At 40.1% G+C, this 17,301-nt stretch overlaps 1 protein-coding gene across 2 annotated transcripts in view; it reads left to right on the forward strand.

Annotated features, from left to right (window-relative positions):
- Window positions 1-857: 857 nt before the first annotated feature.
- stim2b (stromal interaction molecule 2b) overlaps window positions 858-17,301 on the forward strand; it is a 46,202-nt gene continuing 29,758 nt past the window's right edge. Inside the window, exon 1 of one of the 2 annotated variants that reach the window (XM_028038621.1) lies at window positions 858-2,172. In XM_028038621.1, coding sequence (XP_027894422.1) covers window positions 2,046-2,172 — 127 coding nt within the window. In that variant the 5' untranslated portion in view covers window positions 858-2,045. The remainder of the gene's footprint in view (window positions 2,173-17,301) is intronic. The other variant, XM_028038620.1, reaches the window with a different exon arrangement.

A 17,301-nucleotide genomic window follows, 5' to 3' on the forward strand; every position in this document is an offset into this window, starting at 1 on the left:
CAGGGAGAGAACTAAAACACACAGGATGGCGGCCCTCCAGGACCGACTTTGGACACCCCTGCCTTAAATGATTGATGGATAAAGAACATTTAGACCAGGGGTCTCAAACTCCAGTCCTCGAGGGCTGCAGTCCTGCAACTTTTAGATGTGCCTCTGCTGCACCACACCTGAACAGAATAATTAGGTCATTAAGGCTCTGGAGAACTGATCTACACAAGGAGGAGGTCATTAAGCCATTTCATTCCAGTGTTTTGTACCTGTGGCACATCTAAAAACTGCAGGACTGCGGCCCTCGAGGCCTGGAGTTTGAGACCCCTGATCTAGACTAATTTTGTGCTGCACCTCAATAATACAATTTTCCATTTCTTTCAATAAGGGAAACATGCACCATTTTAAAGTTTTGGATTTACCATGATTTACACTTTTCTCTCCTGCAAAGACATCTATTTGTATGTGTGAATACTCTTGAGTTGACAAGTTACAAAATGTTTGGACCCCCCTGATCCTGGTATTCCTAATGTTGGACCTCTTGATTTCTGACAGTCGATGAAGTTTAGCCATTTTACTTGTACGTTGTGTAATTGTTTTAGGGATGTCATAATCATAATATCATTCTACATTTTACCTTAATGTTATCTGAATCATGAATTGCATCATGAGGCTAATATACTGTGTTTCAAGGCTGCTCTAAAGGCCTTATCCATAAACCCTGCGCTGACCATCAATAGCAACAGCGTCCCTTTGTTTTCCGCGCGCGGAGCATCTTCAAAAACAGACAGAAGACTGCTGTTGGAAGCAACCAATCAGACGCTGCCATGTCGGGGCAGTCCAGCCAATGGGATCGCTCGGTCGGGGGAGGAAAACTTGGATGGGCCGATGGAGGAGAACAATGAGGCGGCTAAAAAAACGTGCTCATCCTCCACTTCACCGTGGAAGGAGACGCCACGCTAAGTTTCTGGAGGCTTCCGGGGGTTCTGACGTGGTGTGGCTAAAGTAAACCCACGGGGGCACCATTAGCTTAAACCCAGGCAGGCGATAGCGCTCTGAATTTACCTCCATACAGGTACAAACACCCCCAGAAAAAGGTCTCTCCTCATCAGATGGTGTCCCGCACGCGAGGGGCATTTGGAGGCAGACTACAGTTCCTCACCCCTCCCTTCCTCCCTCCGTCCTTTTCGGCACGTCAAGCCGCTTTGCATACCGACTTCCTTCTCCCACTGGTCCCCATCAGCCAGCCAGCCAGCCGGCGAGGCGAAGCATAGCGAGCAGCAGCAGCTGATAACATGACGGGAGGATACTGTATCACGGAGAGCCACGAAGAGCTGACTTTAAGAACTTCATTCGGGAAGTAGGCGGATGTCGTGTGCGGCCGATATCCAGCTCGGAGAAGGACTACACGGAGAGGAGCGGAGAAATGGATAATATTTGATGCAACCGGGATTTTGTTGTTGTTGTTGTTGTTTTTTCTTGTTCGACGTGAAGAGGCTGAATATGCCGGTGTTTGTACACTACTGTACGTGGAAGTACACGGAGTGTTTTTCTTCCCACTCACGGCTCTAACCTAAGGATTTAAATCGCCACTTTTTTTTGTGCTAATTGTAGCCTCTGGGTTAAAAAAAACGCTCTTTGTGTGTTGCTTATTTTATTTATTTCTTCTTTTTTTTTTAACGTCGTAGTTATTGAGTGCTCTTTCCTGCAGGCTTCATGTGATTTTGTAAGCTAATACACATTTTTAAATGTATAAAATTAGCCATGGGGTGGCCCCCCTCTCAAACAGCCTGTGGAACCATTAGAAGCGCCTCTTAGCTCCCCTTTCTGACCCACCGTCAATTAATATTTCCTGTGAGCTAGCTTTCCCCTTATTACAGGTGTCTATTTGTTTTTGTGACACCGCATTTATTTTGCAGTTATAATTATTCTGTTTTTTTTATTTTTATTTTTAAATATTTATCTTTATATTCAGGCTGCTAACTGCTGTGTGTTTTGCAATTAATTAACCCCTCGCAGGATACGGTTTCCCTCATTTTCCCGTCCTAATTTCCACCATGAGTTACATGGTAGTAAATGTATTGCTACGTGGACTCGTCATCTATGCGGTACTGGGCTCGGAGTGCTCCTACTCGAATGGTCTGCCAAGCCACTCGTCTGATGCTGCAAATGTAGCCATCACAGGTAAGATCTACCCGCTACGTGCCTGTAATGTATGTTATATATATTTTGAATATGCGTGCAGGATTTACCCCCACCGAACACACGGCCTCCTCTTTCCCTCCTCCTCCTCGTTTCCCTCTGGTCCCCAATGGTTTTCTCGGGGAAAGCCGAGGAAAGCCCTGCGCATTGATGGAGAGTGATGCATTTTTTCCCCCCTCCAGTACGTTGCTGAGGAATGCATGACATGACTAAAATGCAGGCTGCAAAAATGCAAGGGTACCCTTTAAATGCAAGGGTATTGGCTTTATTCATCAAGGACGTCAGGGAAATCATGCTGTGTTTAAGTATTCACAACCCTTTTGCCTTCTATTTTGTTATTTTTTTTTAACATTTTGATCCCTCACAACCACAAACCTTTTTGTGTTGTTTTTTTAATCGGATGTGACAGAAGCAACACAAAGAAATAGATATTTGAAAGCGGATACACACTCTAAGAAGGTTGGAGCAAAATTAAATCTTTCAGCATGCATACAAAACATTATTAACACTGCACATTATCCTAATATTACCATCCCTATTGCAAAACATGGTGGTGGCAGCATTATTCCCTAGTGATGCTAGTTTTAAATAGGGAAACAAGGTTAAATTGATGGACAAAATGAATGAATACAGGAGAATCCTGGAAGAAAACCTGAGTTCGCCTACTACCAGCACAACAACAACTCTAAATATACAGCCAGAGCTACAATGTTTAGATGAAAGCACATTCATTTGTTAGAATGGTCCAGTCAACGTCCAGATCTGGATCCAATTGAGAATCTGTGTTGTGTCTTTAAAATTGATGCTCAATTTTTAACACTTTGTGGCAAAAAAACCCAAAACAATTTAAGCAAAGTTTCAAGTCTGCAGATTTTCAAAGCTCGTACAGTTATACAATAGGCTGTGGTGAGCTCTCAGAAAATTCTTATTGCCACACATTAAAGTTAATATCAAGGACAAAGTGTGTACATGTTAGGAAGTCATTGTATGTTCTTGATCATTAAAGCCTCAGATGAACTCCTGCACTCTCCTTCACCCCCTGTTAACTGCAGTATTGATACAAACTAATGAGAACAGTATTTTCTATCCATTTGCATCCGTCTTTAACTAGGCTTTATTGATTGAACAGACTGAACAGCTCTTCACACTGTGCCTTAACTGGCAGGGTTAAATACAGACATGTTTCTTTGTGCCATAAAGGATATATGCAATACTTTTGGGACACTAATATATGCTCCAGCCGTCTTTTGCTTTATTTATTCATTTGGCTTTATTTAATATTCCAGTCGGAGGTTTACATATGCTCATCAAGACCATAAATGTATTCCTTTTTGGGTTTTTAACGAATTATTTGAGTTGTTTATTTCGCAGAAAGGATCACACAACACAAAATCGTAGTCAGTAAAACAAGAATTGGGTGCTAAAGTGTATTAAATTTGTTAAGGCTTTTCTCTAATCCACACATACTGTAGTGAAATTACAACCACCTAAGTTGTTAAATAAGCAGCATATTCAGTTGTAGCGTCAGACAAAATGCAAATGAACATTGCACAACCTTTTTTAAAATGATTATTTTTAGCTTTCAAGAAGTCAGTCGAATCCATTTATTTTAGCTTTGTGCGACTCCACAGTTTTTCTGACTTCAAAAGACTTTTTTTTAGACACAAGATGCTTTTATAAATCCGCTTTATTCTAAGGATTTGTTTTACAAAATGCCCTTTTTTTCTGAAATTAATCACTTAACAGTGGCCTATGAATTATTCAGGCCTAAAAAATGCAACACTTGACATCGATGGCTCAGCCTAAAGAGTGAGCAAGTGTTGACTTATTAACAGGCGTAGCTTTTCTTCGATGTCTGACCTTAAAGATGACAGTTAAAGAGCGAGACAATGCTAAAGTATTCCTGATGTAACCTGGAACCACCTGGACCTGGGGCATTGTTATAGTTTGTGAAGGTTGTATGTTGTGCACTGAATCCGTGTTCTCCTTCTCCAGACACTTTGTTCACTTCATAGTTTTGTCTCCTTTGAGGAAACAGTTTCTTTTCAAAGGCTCTGTTGCCATGTGACCAGGAGAAAGTCCAGGAAGTTGATGTTGCCCTGCTGGCAAATGCTCAGCCACAAAAACCTGCTCTAAAAATGGGTCATTTGTGTTTTCGTCCTCCACTTTATTACGAATTTGTCGGAGTTGAACAAAACGTGTCGCTGGTAGTAACTTAAAAACAGCCAGGGCACTTTCTAACTGCTGTACCCCCAGACTTATTTAATTGTGATCTCACCTCAGTGTGAAGCATGGTTGTTTGACGGATAAATTAAGGCATCGCGAGTAGCAGGCTTTCTGCTGAGCCCGTCCAAAAGATAAGACTTAAAGGTCTTATCCAAAGATGTGAATATGCTCTGGTGCACATTAGGATTCTGGAAGCCACAATGTATTTTTTCAATCAACTTATTAGAATATTACTGCAGCTTTCAACCATGTCTTCTTGTACGTTTTGTACTTTGTGTAGTTAGTTTCTATTATATTTTATGGTCTTAATAAGTGTTACCTTTTATGATGATTTTGTCCGGTTATTTTGGAAAAGAAAATGTTCATGATGGTCAACACATTAATGAAGAAAAAAAAAACTAAGTATACCCTGTTTGCAGTAATTTTCTAGAAGGGATTCTAGAAGCCCGTTCTCTTAATCAGTTGATCGACAATTGTGAGCGCTCTTTCTAAAAGCAGGAGTTGGGTTACTTTGACAAGGACAGGTCCGACAACAATCAGTTAGGTCTGCAGAGAGAATCATCAGGGTTGACCTCCCCCCCTTCAGGACTTGTAAAGGTCTAAGGTCAGGAAAAGGGCAGCTGACGTCTCTCCAGACCCCACACATCCTGGATATAAGCTGTTTAGGCTTTTACCTTCAGAGCACTGTTTGAAAAAACAAGCCACTATAGGGACAATTTTTCCCCCAGATCGTCTCTCTCTCTAATTTATGTTCTTGCCATTTCAACTGTCTTTCTTTTTTGTGAAAAACAAAAACAACCCTCTGTAATAAACAAGAAGATGGGAAGGGTTTCGAGGTAATTTTCGAACAATTTAAAATCCATTCTCTGGTAACAAATATTAGTGGCACGAAAACATTGAACAGTTTCCCATCTTTCCCGGAGTGAATATCCCACAAATTTAAACAAATTTACCACATGGTTATTATCTAATGTTATGAGAGATTCCAAATAACCCAAGAGCTCAATTTCAGCTTCTGTGGGCCTCATTTAGTGTGTTAATGACGTTCAAAAAAGAGAATGAGCAAGTATGGCTTGTTTTGAAGAGTTACCAGGAGAAAACATCCGCTTTAGATTTGATAAGGAGTCCTTGGATATATAAGACCACATTGGAGATGTTTGGAGACCAAACACAGCATATCAGCATAAAAAACTGCTGACCAAACACAGCATATCAGCATATCAAAAAAACTGTGGAAAAGTGAGCAACTTGCCGTGGACTGAGGTAGCTTCAAGTGGCCCAGCCAAAGTCCAGACCACCGTGGCATTGCCTGTCGGAAATGCCACGGTGGTCGTGCATAAATGTACACTCTCAAACCAAATTGGGCTCGAGGCAATGTTGTCACAGAGATGGAAGAGATTTATAAAGTCATACAGAAAAGGATTATGACAAGGTATTGCTGCTACAAGGGCTTTTATGACTAACAAAATGATGGAGCGTGTGTAGTAGATTTATCCAAGTTGCATTTAAATAGTCTTTTATGTAAGTCTCTGAGTTCTATGATGATTGTTATTTTCTAATACAGACCAGTAATTTAATAATAAATTACACGACCCTCATCAGAGGTTGTAGTTTAGCTGTCTTTGGTATTTTATTTATCTGTTCTTTCATTTTTTAATTTTTTTCCACTTTAACTGTCCCCACAAGAAATTTTGTACAGCTGCAAGCAGATATTTCTTTATAAAGATGCTTCCCTGATGTAAATGTTAGTTTTCCTCTTCAACGTTAGTCTTAGATAAATCCAAAGTAAACCCTAGTTTCTTATTCTATTTCCTGTTTTACTCCTCTTCCTTTGTGAGCTGTTATGTAGACCAATATGTGCCCCAGTGTCACAAGCAGCCTGACAAATGTTTAGCCTTAAATTCATTTAAATATGCATATCCACCCAATACGTCCCACCCACGTGTGGCAGAGCTGCAGGAGAAGGTAATAAACCTCATCCGAGACAGCTGATAAACATTCAGGACCGTGTCTTTACAAGTGTGAATCCAGTCGCTGAAAATAAACCCAGGATATATATGGTTTATTGATTAATAAGGCAGAGGCACGCTCTGCCTTTTCCAGCGTGAGAGCGGCCCAGGGGCCGGCGGCGACCCTCTCTCCAGCACACAGTGGAGCAAAGTGGACGCAGAGATGGCAGTGATTTAATACAATGTCAGTAAACATGACCGCAGTGTTAGCCGTTTCCCACACGGCTCCCTGGAAAGGTCAGCTGCCCTGGTGTCAGGCTAAGAAAACACAAGTCTCTGTTTGAGTGTGTTCGTGCTGAGGTCTCCTTACAATCTAATATGTTTCAGTTGCTCTCGGATTTTCAAAGGGTCCGGATAGTTTTGGGGTTTTTCCATTAAAAGGCTGTGAAGTGGCGGTGCTGTTATAGTCATTACTTAAGTCATCTGTTAGTGAAGTAGTCAATACATTTCATTCTTCTTCTCTTACCTTTGTAAAATGTGTCCCTTTCAGAAAGCATTTCCCTGCCAATGACAAGATACAAACAACAGAGAATAGTAATGATCTAATTCATATTTTTATATATTTGCGGTATGAAAATTCATTTGGAAGGCCTGCAGATTTCTGACTTTTTAGTCAAGCTCAGAGATGAAGGCTGCTGCTATCCAATCCTCTCAGGCTTCAAAGCTGCCATTTAGCCTGCTGGGAGCAGCAAGGCGGTGAAACTGTAGGTGGGTCAGGTATATCCCCCCTGTGATTTGGGATGTTCAAAGATCAGGCCACGGGTTGCACATAACCGGTTATTGGAGGGATAACTGCAGATGTTTCGAAATGGAAATGTTGACTTTAAGCTTAGAAATTTAACGCTAAATCTCTGAGTACATACTGTCCTGGCCAGAGGTTTACTTTCAGCCATGATGGACATGGATGTCATGGTAATGATTATGTAAAATACAGTTGCACTTTGTTTTAAAAGCAAGGATTAGGTGCATTGGTTTGAATCTTGCGTGTTATTTAATCCAGACAAGATAAAGTTGAACATACTGACTCAATTATAAACATGCACTCCCACTATTATTTCAAAGTGTTTCAGAATTTTGGTGACAAAATATACGGTTTTTATTCTAGCAATCTACCTACATTTAGCTTACTTATTGTTGACCACTGTCAGAATTTGTGTGCCTATGTGAGAGTGCTTCATAAGCAGGAAACTGACTACAGCGCAGGGCATTCTGGGTAAATACAACCAAAACAAATGCGTGTGTCTTGCACAATTCGGAAGAACTGGCTTGTGCTCTTTTACCAAATACAAGAGTGAAACCCTACATCAGTTAAAATCTGGCACCGCTCCATTCTTGTTTGCATTTTGTGAAGAAGGAAGTTGCACTTAATGTCTTACTTCGAGGTACTGTATTTGCGTTGTTTCCTTGAGTTGTTCCTGGTGTAGCACCAGCACTGCCAAGGAAGTAACAAGTTTTTCAAAGGGTTTGGATTGTTTGATGTAGTGCGTTTCAACCTTGGTCCCCAATCGAACCGTGCCTACAGGACTACGTCGTGGAAAAACATCATTGTTCAATTCTTCAGAATTACCTCTTTTTTTTTTTGCTTCACAAAAGTCGTAAATCCCTGCAGTCCGACTAATTTATAATGTGTCTGTTACCTCTTATTATACATCGTTAAACCAACAAACTAGAAAGGGATGTGGAAATAATTGATAACTTTTAGTCCCTCTCCCTTTCTCCTCTCCGTTGGTTTAGTCCAAAAAAGCATAATTACAAGATTAATCTGAAATTCATTAGAGGACATGCTCTAACGAATGTCCTCTTGATGGAAAGTTATTCATCAAGTCTTGTTGCTTGTCTTGGTTTTATGTGATTTGGATTAAACACCAAAGTTGGGAAGATGTTTTTCACCAGGTTGCAACTGTATTTTATTGCCTCCTTGAAGCATCTGACAGCCCGTGTTCCTCACTGTGAATTTTATCAACATTTTACAGTTCCTGCTTTACTGGGAATGCACCTTCGGGGACCACAGAATATCACTCTGTGTGTGCTTTTTGTACAACAATACACATCATAAATCACTGGCGGTGATTTGAAGGAGCAAGTGGAGGAGCATTTTTGAGACGGACAACAGGGAGGTGTCTGTTTTGTACAAATGTGACCTCTCCCACTTTAATCTTCTTGTTTGGCGTTTCGACAAACATTGCGCTTCCCTCTGGTTGCGATGTGATGAGCCGGCGGGTTGATAGTTGTCTTGGTTACAGGCAGACGCGTTATGTAATCTTAATATGCGGCAAGTGGCTGCTGTGCATCAGAATAAACACATGCAGCTTGCATTCCTTTAGCATCTGTAGCTCGGTCAAACTTTTGGGCAAAGTCAATTTGTCTTTTGCTGTGTTTTCAGACCAATCGGAGGTGACTCTTATCATCTCATGGCTCACTGATTGCATTAATAAAGGGATTTGTTTGGAGGGGAGGTTCAACATTTGCTTATCTTCTGACTGCTTGCTTAAGTTCTGCTGGGAGCGCAGGAATTTGCATGCTGCTGTCGGCCAGCCTTTCATTCTATCAATCTGACACACGCACATTTGAGGAAAGACAGGATGAGCCTGAGTCTTAAGAGAAAAATGTTGGTTTGCCCAGGGGTCGCAGTGTGAATGTGAACGTTTCATAATGTCCTCGTCCTCAACACGCCTTGTCCTTTTTCTTTACTTATGAGAAAAGTTTGCACCCACCCTATAGCTTTTTCACAAATCACTTAAACCGCCCTGAAAAAAAATCTCAGAACAGTTTATAAGGCAAAATATCCAATTCACATCCAACAATATAAAATACAATTTGATCAATAATCATTTCAAAATCAATCCAATTTATTCCAATACAATAAACAGATTTAGATACAATTGCACATAGTCCAATCCAGTCCAAAAAATGCAATACAGTCAGATTCAAAATTGTCTAACCGTAAGCAAGTTTGTGGCGACAATCGAGGACACAAACACTGAGTTAGTGGTACCGTCTATGAGAAAAATAAACAAGAATAGTACTCATAGTTATTGGTAGTAGTTACTCTGTCCATCTATAAAACAGATGAAACCACATTTAGAAAAACATAGGAGTATTTAATATGCACGCATAGGCAGCAATCGCTTTGTGAGTGAATCAGTATAGGAAAACCCCCCAGCTAAAAACAGAGATAACCAGAAGAGCTTTCTATGCGGACAAAAACTAATAGTACACTAACGCAGTGGGAGCAACACCTTGGTCACTAGCTCTGTCTGTGGAAAACTCATTTAGACACAGAAAGTTAGGAATACCACTCCTAAGAAAAAGTTAATGACAGCAATATCTCCATTAATGGCTCCATCTGGGAAAAAGACACAGAACTACTGAAATAGGAGGATTTTCTATGAGAGAAAAAAAAAAACTGAGGGAACACAAAGTTTATGGCTGTATTAACTTCGAATAATACATAAATGGAGAGCAGTAGGAGATAATGGCAGTCCAGTAAGTCTGGGAATAATTATAGCTATGGTTAGGTGGAACCACCTGTACTAGTCTTTATTAATGCAGAATTGCAGAGGTCTCTGATGGAACACACTCTGCTAATCTTTGTGTTGTGCACAACGTGTTATTCTTCATTACGTTGGCTACCTTGTGCATCCTTCCACTGTGCACGGTCAGCTCTGCAAGCTCCAGAGAAATCACAAACATGCAGTCTTTTTTATCACTTTGTTTGGAGCTTATAAGTCACTGATCTTGATGCAGCTGCCTAAATATATAGCAGCAATGAAAAGTGCTTGCTCTGTCACAGACAAAAACAATGATGATGGTGCTGGAGTTCTACATAACTATTTGTTTTGCACCACCGCAAGATTTTTTTTATTTTTGTTATTTGTTTGCAATATTTCTATTTCTTCTATGATAGCAGCTTATTTGTCATAACAAAGCTAAATATATATTCTTTTTTGTGAGAGTCTCTTGATTTCCTTGCTGCATTTTCTTTGACAACGTAATTGCGCAAATTGGGATAATAAAAATAAATTTGCTTAATGGAAACACGGCAGTTTAAAAAAAAAAATATATAGTTTTTTGATAAAAAGTTTTTGCGCTAGGATGAGGTGTTTTTTTTGACTGCATCAAAATGAGTGTATTTTGTAAAACTGCAATATAAACACTTTTTTTGGCTCGTGATCAAAAGCAAATGTTACTACTGCTAGAAAAGATGAAGAAGAAATTGGTGGCAGGATAATGACGCAGTATGTTTTTTTAATGACATTGAGTGAACTAAAATAGTCACGTGTGATCTCAATTACGTTTCATGTTTAAAAGAAACTCCTTCGACATTAGCGGAATATTGGCAAAGTTTTTTGCACATTTGTAATAGAAACGCAGCTATAGAGCAAGTTCACCCAGGAAGCAAACTTTGGATAAACAACTGAAACATTCTAAAATAAAATTTTTACACGAATGGCATTAACTTTTTAATGACTGCATTCAAAACATGGCTGTTTCTGGATACCTTATTGCTGTGTCACCTCTCATTCCAAGTTCTTAAGTCCCTTTATCTACCCTATTAGCAAGTGGAGCAAGTTTTCAAAACACTCCCCCATGTCCTTGTGGCTAACATTGCCCCTGTGGATCCAGGATGCTCATTATTGTTCCTGAGGTCCGTCGCCATGGTGACAAACTGATCTACAAGTGACGCGAAGCTTTTTTAGCTTGATAGGATAGGACCAAGATCACATCCAAAGAGAGTGCTGAGAGTTGGTTGAGCGGCAATTTGTTGTATAGCGATCCACCTATCACAATTTTAAGGGTGATTTCGAATCTCCGGTTCTTGTCCAGTATATGTTTGATAAAATACTTTAAATGTTACTAGAATCTAAAAGGTGTTTCAGATAATGCGTCCATAAGCAGAGACCCCCTTTGCAGTCAATAAGCTGATTCACTGTTTCACCGGGAGATGTAGGTCAGTGTGCTCCGCTGTAAATTGTTTCCTGCTGTGAGTAGCAGCTTACAGTAGCAGAGGCTGCCCTCACACATCCCCAGAGGAACAGGAGTCTATTGTTGTTCCTGTGCTGCTCATTTTAAGGCGTTGATGTCCCCAGCTGGCAGCACACAAGCTGGGTGAGCCCTTCATTACCAGCAACAGCATAGAAAGACGTTAAGAGTTGCGGATCTATATGCATGAAGCTGAGTAGAAAAGAAAATAGTCTCGGTTCCCTTTTTAGGTGTCGCTTCCTCTATTTTTAGTTTCCTTATGCAGTAGCTTAAAGGGTTGGATGATCAATTACTCAAACTCTTTTGATAGTTATGCTTGATGATAAATTGGACAGATGACTTTGTTTTACTGCAGGCGCCACAGAAACTCACCTTTGTTGGCTTCTTGAAACAGAAGCCAATCCCAGCGGCAGCTCAATGCCTCCTGGATAAAAGACGGATAGGGGTCACAGAGAGAGTGGGTTCCCACCGTGATAATACTTCTCACCTTAACACCGGAAGAAACCAGTGTTGTGTCCTTCACAGAGATCTAAAACTGTTACAGGGGCATCGTCGCTGTATTGTTTGCCATTTCTTGCTCGGCAATGTACACGGCATACATATTTTCAGGTGAATTTTTGAGATTTAATGCCGGACATGAGCACGGAGAAGCGGCCCCCTCAGATTTCAGGGACTTTCCCCTGGCAGAGGGCACGTGATGCAGTGGGCCCGGGTAAGGAGGGCAGCGAGTGGTGTGGATTTCTTTGGTATGCTGTCACTTCTCGGTTCTGCCTCCACTGACGGTCATGCTCTGACCGGTACTCATAACAGCGTCATTTACAAGACGAGACCTAGAGAAAAGTATTTAAACAGGTAGCTCAGTTTATTTCTCTTTTCATATTAACGCCTGATGGTTACTAGAAGATTTATTTCAAATTTAGGGTTCTTTTCATTTCTCAAGAACCCAGGTTATTTTTCCTTATAGATTAAATCCGTAAAATTAGCCGAGTTATCCTTCCATTGGTAGTTGAGCTTTATTTTGATCCCAAAATTGACAATTTATCCTACTAAGCAGCTGCGGTTCGTCATTACCTTTTACATTGGTCTTTATCAATATTTCTTCAGACTTATTCCAAGACGTAAAGAATTTTTCTTTGGCCTATGGTTTCCTCTACACAAAGACACCTAACCATTTTTAATTTAATAAAATACTGACTTTTGTTAAGCCTGTTAGAAAGCTGCTTTTGGACAAATAGTCCCCCACCCTTTGTGGGTCATTGTGTCCTTTACACACAGATATTTGTTACGTTTTTGCAAAAAGGAAAAAAAAAAACAACAAAAGAAGCACATTGTCTCAAAAACACAGGAACCCTCTACAACATTTGCTTTACTAAAGTTTCCTGTGGTGAGTTTTACTTTACCTTTTACTCAAAATATGATAAATAAAAATGTTTTTCAAATACTAATTGTCCAACTTCAATTAGTACATGTCCCAATTTTGAGGGAAGACCTTAAAGATGCTTGTCATTGAATTACTAATCAAACGTTCTTATAATAAAACATATGTTATGGCGTGTCCACAAAAACAAACACACACAGCAAAAAGCAGGAAAGAACCAAATATAAGAGGAATATTTAGACGTGTTGTTGGTAGCAACCTTTCACAAAGTTGTGATGTGTTCCCATCTCTTTGGTTAAGCAATAAAAAATATTAAAAATAAAGAAAAACTGAAGGATGAATCACCTTGATTACTTCTAGATTTTCTTTCTTGTTTTTTAAAAACTACAAATTAAAATTTGTAGTATCTAAACTACATCTTCAACCTTGAATTTCCCGTTTTTCAACACACCATAAAAATAGTAAGATTTGTGAATTACCCTTGTTGGTCCAAAAACATATTCAAGCTAGTTAACCTGTAATATTGCATTTTCTGTACAATTAATTTAACATGTGGAACACATCTAAAGTGTTTTGGTGACAGAGAAGAGGTCACAAAAATACAAATACAATAAATATGTGGCAAGTTGTGCTATTCATATGCTAGCAGTAAACACTAGGAGGCTTTATTCTGAAAACTATTTGTTACATTTTCATTTTAACCTGCAGGTTTTCTGGAGTTCATCTCTTACTTTTACCTTCCATCCTCGCATCCAAATTTAGAAGCGGCAGAGAAAAAAATAACAGGACGGAATCCGGTCTTGCAGGAAGATGAAGGACACGCACAGGATGCTGGAGAAGAACCAAATCTATATTTCGTTGTAAATTAACAAATCTCCCAACTGAGAAACTCGGCACAAAAACCTCGTAAATTTGAAAGGTAACAGTGGTAGTTTGAACATTTTGTTCCTGGCATTTCCTTGCTACCAATAAAAGTCTTCGTTGGCCTCTCCAGAGACTTGGCCTTGGATTTTGATACAACTTAATGATACAACATAAATGTAAGATTCAATGCTAAAAGTATCAATTATAAGAAATCCTAAATCAAGAATAAGCAACATAGAGTATTATATTTTTGACTGCTTTAGACAAGTTATAATGTGTATTTATTACAATTACTAGCATTCTAACATTTTGGATCCCTCCGAGTAGAACAGTGCATGAAGGACGAAATAATAAAACAATAGGTAAAAAAATGAAGTCTACCCTTGCTGTTTCTGTAGGACCTCAGACTGAAAGTAGCAGTCAACTGGAACTAATTAATTACGTGTTGAACCTACTTTATTAACCGATCATCAACAGACATAATCACTTGTAAAATCAGGAGTTTTGACAGTTACTTTGTCTGAAGCATAAAGCTGCATGCCTCAGACTAGTATGCTGCCAAAAGGCAGAAACGTTTGTTATCTCGCTGTTTGGGCGTTTACTGATCTAAAGCAGACGGTTGTAGATGGAAAAAGTGATGTGCTGAACCAGGACAGGTTCTTGTTTTGCAAATTAAAGGATTGTGGAAGAGATTTTATGTGAGTGACAGACAGCCTATGTGTTTATTGTCCCTCATTTGTCTAAGAATAGACCTAAAGTCACACTTTAAAGCCTTAAGTTTGTATCCCTTCAACGATTAAGTGATAAATTCCCACCAGGAACTCTTCTTCCAGCTTAGTCAGTCTGATACGTTTTAAGGAAGTAAAAAACCTGTATGGACAAGGTGTGCTCCATCGTTGTGTGAATTTCCAGGAATTATATTTGGAAACCTTTCCACACAAGCCAATTCAAATGAAAAGCTTTACAAGGGATCTTCCCATTGTTTCTTGAAGCACCTGGGAAAGGTTTTATTTTATTTTTGTTGCGTTCAGCCTCATTCAGTTGCTCAACCCGCTCGTCTGCTCACAACTAGAAATATTATTTAAAGTGTGACTTGAGATTCCTGTCTTTGGTGTTTTGTTATTCTAATAATTCCCTTGAGATTGTTGAGATATAAACAAATTTATATCTCAACAATGTTTCTCCTCTCCCCACACTTTTTCAGCTCTTTTTATTCATTTTGCTGTAATCGTGTTGCAAAGCTTAATGTGCTGTTCATACCATTTGTGTTCTTTGCAGCTACAATGGCTTTTACTGTTCTGGGGAGGATTTCCTCATGGTTTAGGAGTGTGTTTATAGGATTGTATGGCCATTTTTCCAGAAGCACATCTATGAGGTCAGACACTCATGTTGGACAACAAGACTTGGCTAATGGTGTCCAGTCTTAAGTTCTCCGAAGGTGGTCAGGACTTTGTGCAGGTTCCTCTAGCTTTTACACAACAACTTTCACAAGTCTTCGTGTAGCTTGCTATATGTATTGGTGCACTCATGTTGGAACAGGAGGAATTCACACTGATCCACATAATTGAGAGCATGAAATAGTATCAAAAATCTTGGTATGCTCAAAAAAGCTTAAGCGCTTAATCGAACTCTGGTGCCAAAAAAGTGAACTCTAGTTCAACTAAAAACCTAGGTCTCAGTACGGGTTGAAGTGAATTCTTGTGCAGTTCACAATTCTGTGCCAAGCAGAGCGGAGACCGCTCCAAAAGCAGGAAGTGGACAAAAGCACATGGCGTTCTAGGTAACCATAACCAAAACAAACATGCAAGCCTCATCTTCCGCTCATGCTGAACCCATTGTTGAAGAGTTGTGTTTTTGGCACATTTGCTAGAAGAAAAAAATCTACAGCTGCTAAAGTCTTAATTTTGGTTTACATGTTGTGAAGAAGGAGGTTGTGCTCAGAGACCTTTGCATAGTTTCCTTCAGAAGTTCTTAGTACAACGCCACCACTGGGTGAGGGTACGAATGGGTTGCTTAAAGAGTTTGGTACATTTGACACAGTGCAGTGTGAAAGCAAACAGCAGCAGTTGAAAATGTAGCAAATGTTGCAATTTTGGTTCCCAATCAAACTGAGTCTACCAGAGTATGAGGTGTGAAAACACCCAGAGAGGCTAATACATCCGATGCTTAGGATTGATCTTGGTGATATAAGGCTTGGAAGCAGCTGCTCGCCAACGGAAACTCATTCTGTGAAGCTCTCTGTAGCCTCTTCTTGAAGTAATCTGAAGTTGGGAGGTCTGTAGCTACTGAATGCATAAACTTGGTGACCTCTGCTCACTGCGAGCCTCATCTTTTACTGACCCTGCTCTGTAATTTTATATGATCCACCACTTTGTGGCTGAGTTTCTGTCTTTTCCAATCACTCTTAATGCCTCTAACTGTGGAATATTTAGTAGTGAGGAAATTTCACGACTGGAACCAATTCTTGCTCAGATGTTTGTAGAAGCATTTTCCATTGTTCTGGGTTTTATACACATGGCAATGAAACTTCGTAGAACACCTGAATTTAATGAGGGTGAGTGAACACTTTTGGCACAAGAGTGTTTGCAGGGCTTTTTTCAGAAATCCTAACCTTAATTTATGTGTGTATAAAAATTATTTTCTTTCTGCTGAAAGAAAAGACACATTTGTCCTCTTCTCTTTAGCTTTCCATCCCTGAGGCCCCGTAAGAGATGGGGGAACACATAATCCCAGCTGGGATTAACAAGGAGGCACGCTCAGTAGCAGAAGTTATTTTCTACTGTTTTTGGCCTTTGTACAATATATACTGAATGTACATACTGAACTCCCATCATGCTTTTCTTCAACTATCCCCTTTGTCTCTCTGTAGACACTCACTCCATTAACCTCCTGTCCTGAGGAGCGTGTCGAGTTCAGCTAATTAAATGATTGCTCGGCCTCGCAGTGCCCTTTCCTCCTCGCGTCTGAGGCCTACATCGCACATCCCGTGTTCTGGTTCTTACTCAAACATTCCTGAGAGAAAGCAGGGAACGTCTCCTTTTCTGGAAGTTTTCTCATCAGACTAAGCGAGATGTTGAGGCCCTTCCTCTTCATCTGCCCTCTTGTTTCAAGCTGTTGCCCAAGCAGAGGATTACCGTTGGTTGAGATGCTCAAGATTTTTCGCAAAAGGAGTGGGCTCCTGTAAGCCGGCAAGACGTCACAGTCGTTTGTTTTTGCAACCGCAGATCCCTGAGCTGATCCACCTCCTCCTATGCTATGTGCTTGATATGTTCTGTATTCTGTCGTCCTTCAGAGAGGACGAAGGTCCGTTCAGACATGTTGAATATAGCTTACAGAGGTGGCTTATCAAGGCGTCTTTCAAGAACCCATATTTGTGTTTGTGGATGGCAGTGGTTGTCTTGTCATCGCACAACACACAAATCATATCATTTGTGTGTGCTGCTCATTGGTGACTTTGTTGCAACACATTCCTCTGCCACGCCTGGCTGCGACACATGGAGTTTAAAGACTCATCTGTCAGCACATCATCAAATGAATAATGGTAAAGCATCAGCGCTGAAACACATCTTACCAGGTCCCAGTTGCCAGTCGGATTCAGTCTCTGGTTAGTTACTCATTTCGATACCGAAACTACTTTTGGATAAGAGCGCT

This window comes from Xiphophorus couchianus, chromosome 14, assembly GCF_001444195.1.
Source record: "Xiphophorus couchianus chromosome 14, X_couchianus-1.0, whole genome shotgun sequence".
NCBI classification, from domain to species: Eukaryota; Metazoa; Chordata; class Actinopteri; order Cyprinodontiformes; family Poeciliidae; genus Xiphophorus; species Xiphophorus couchianus.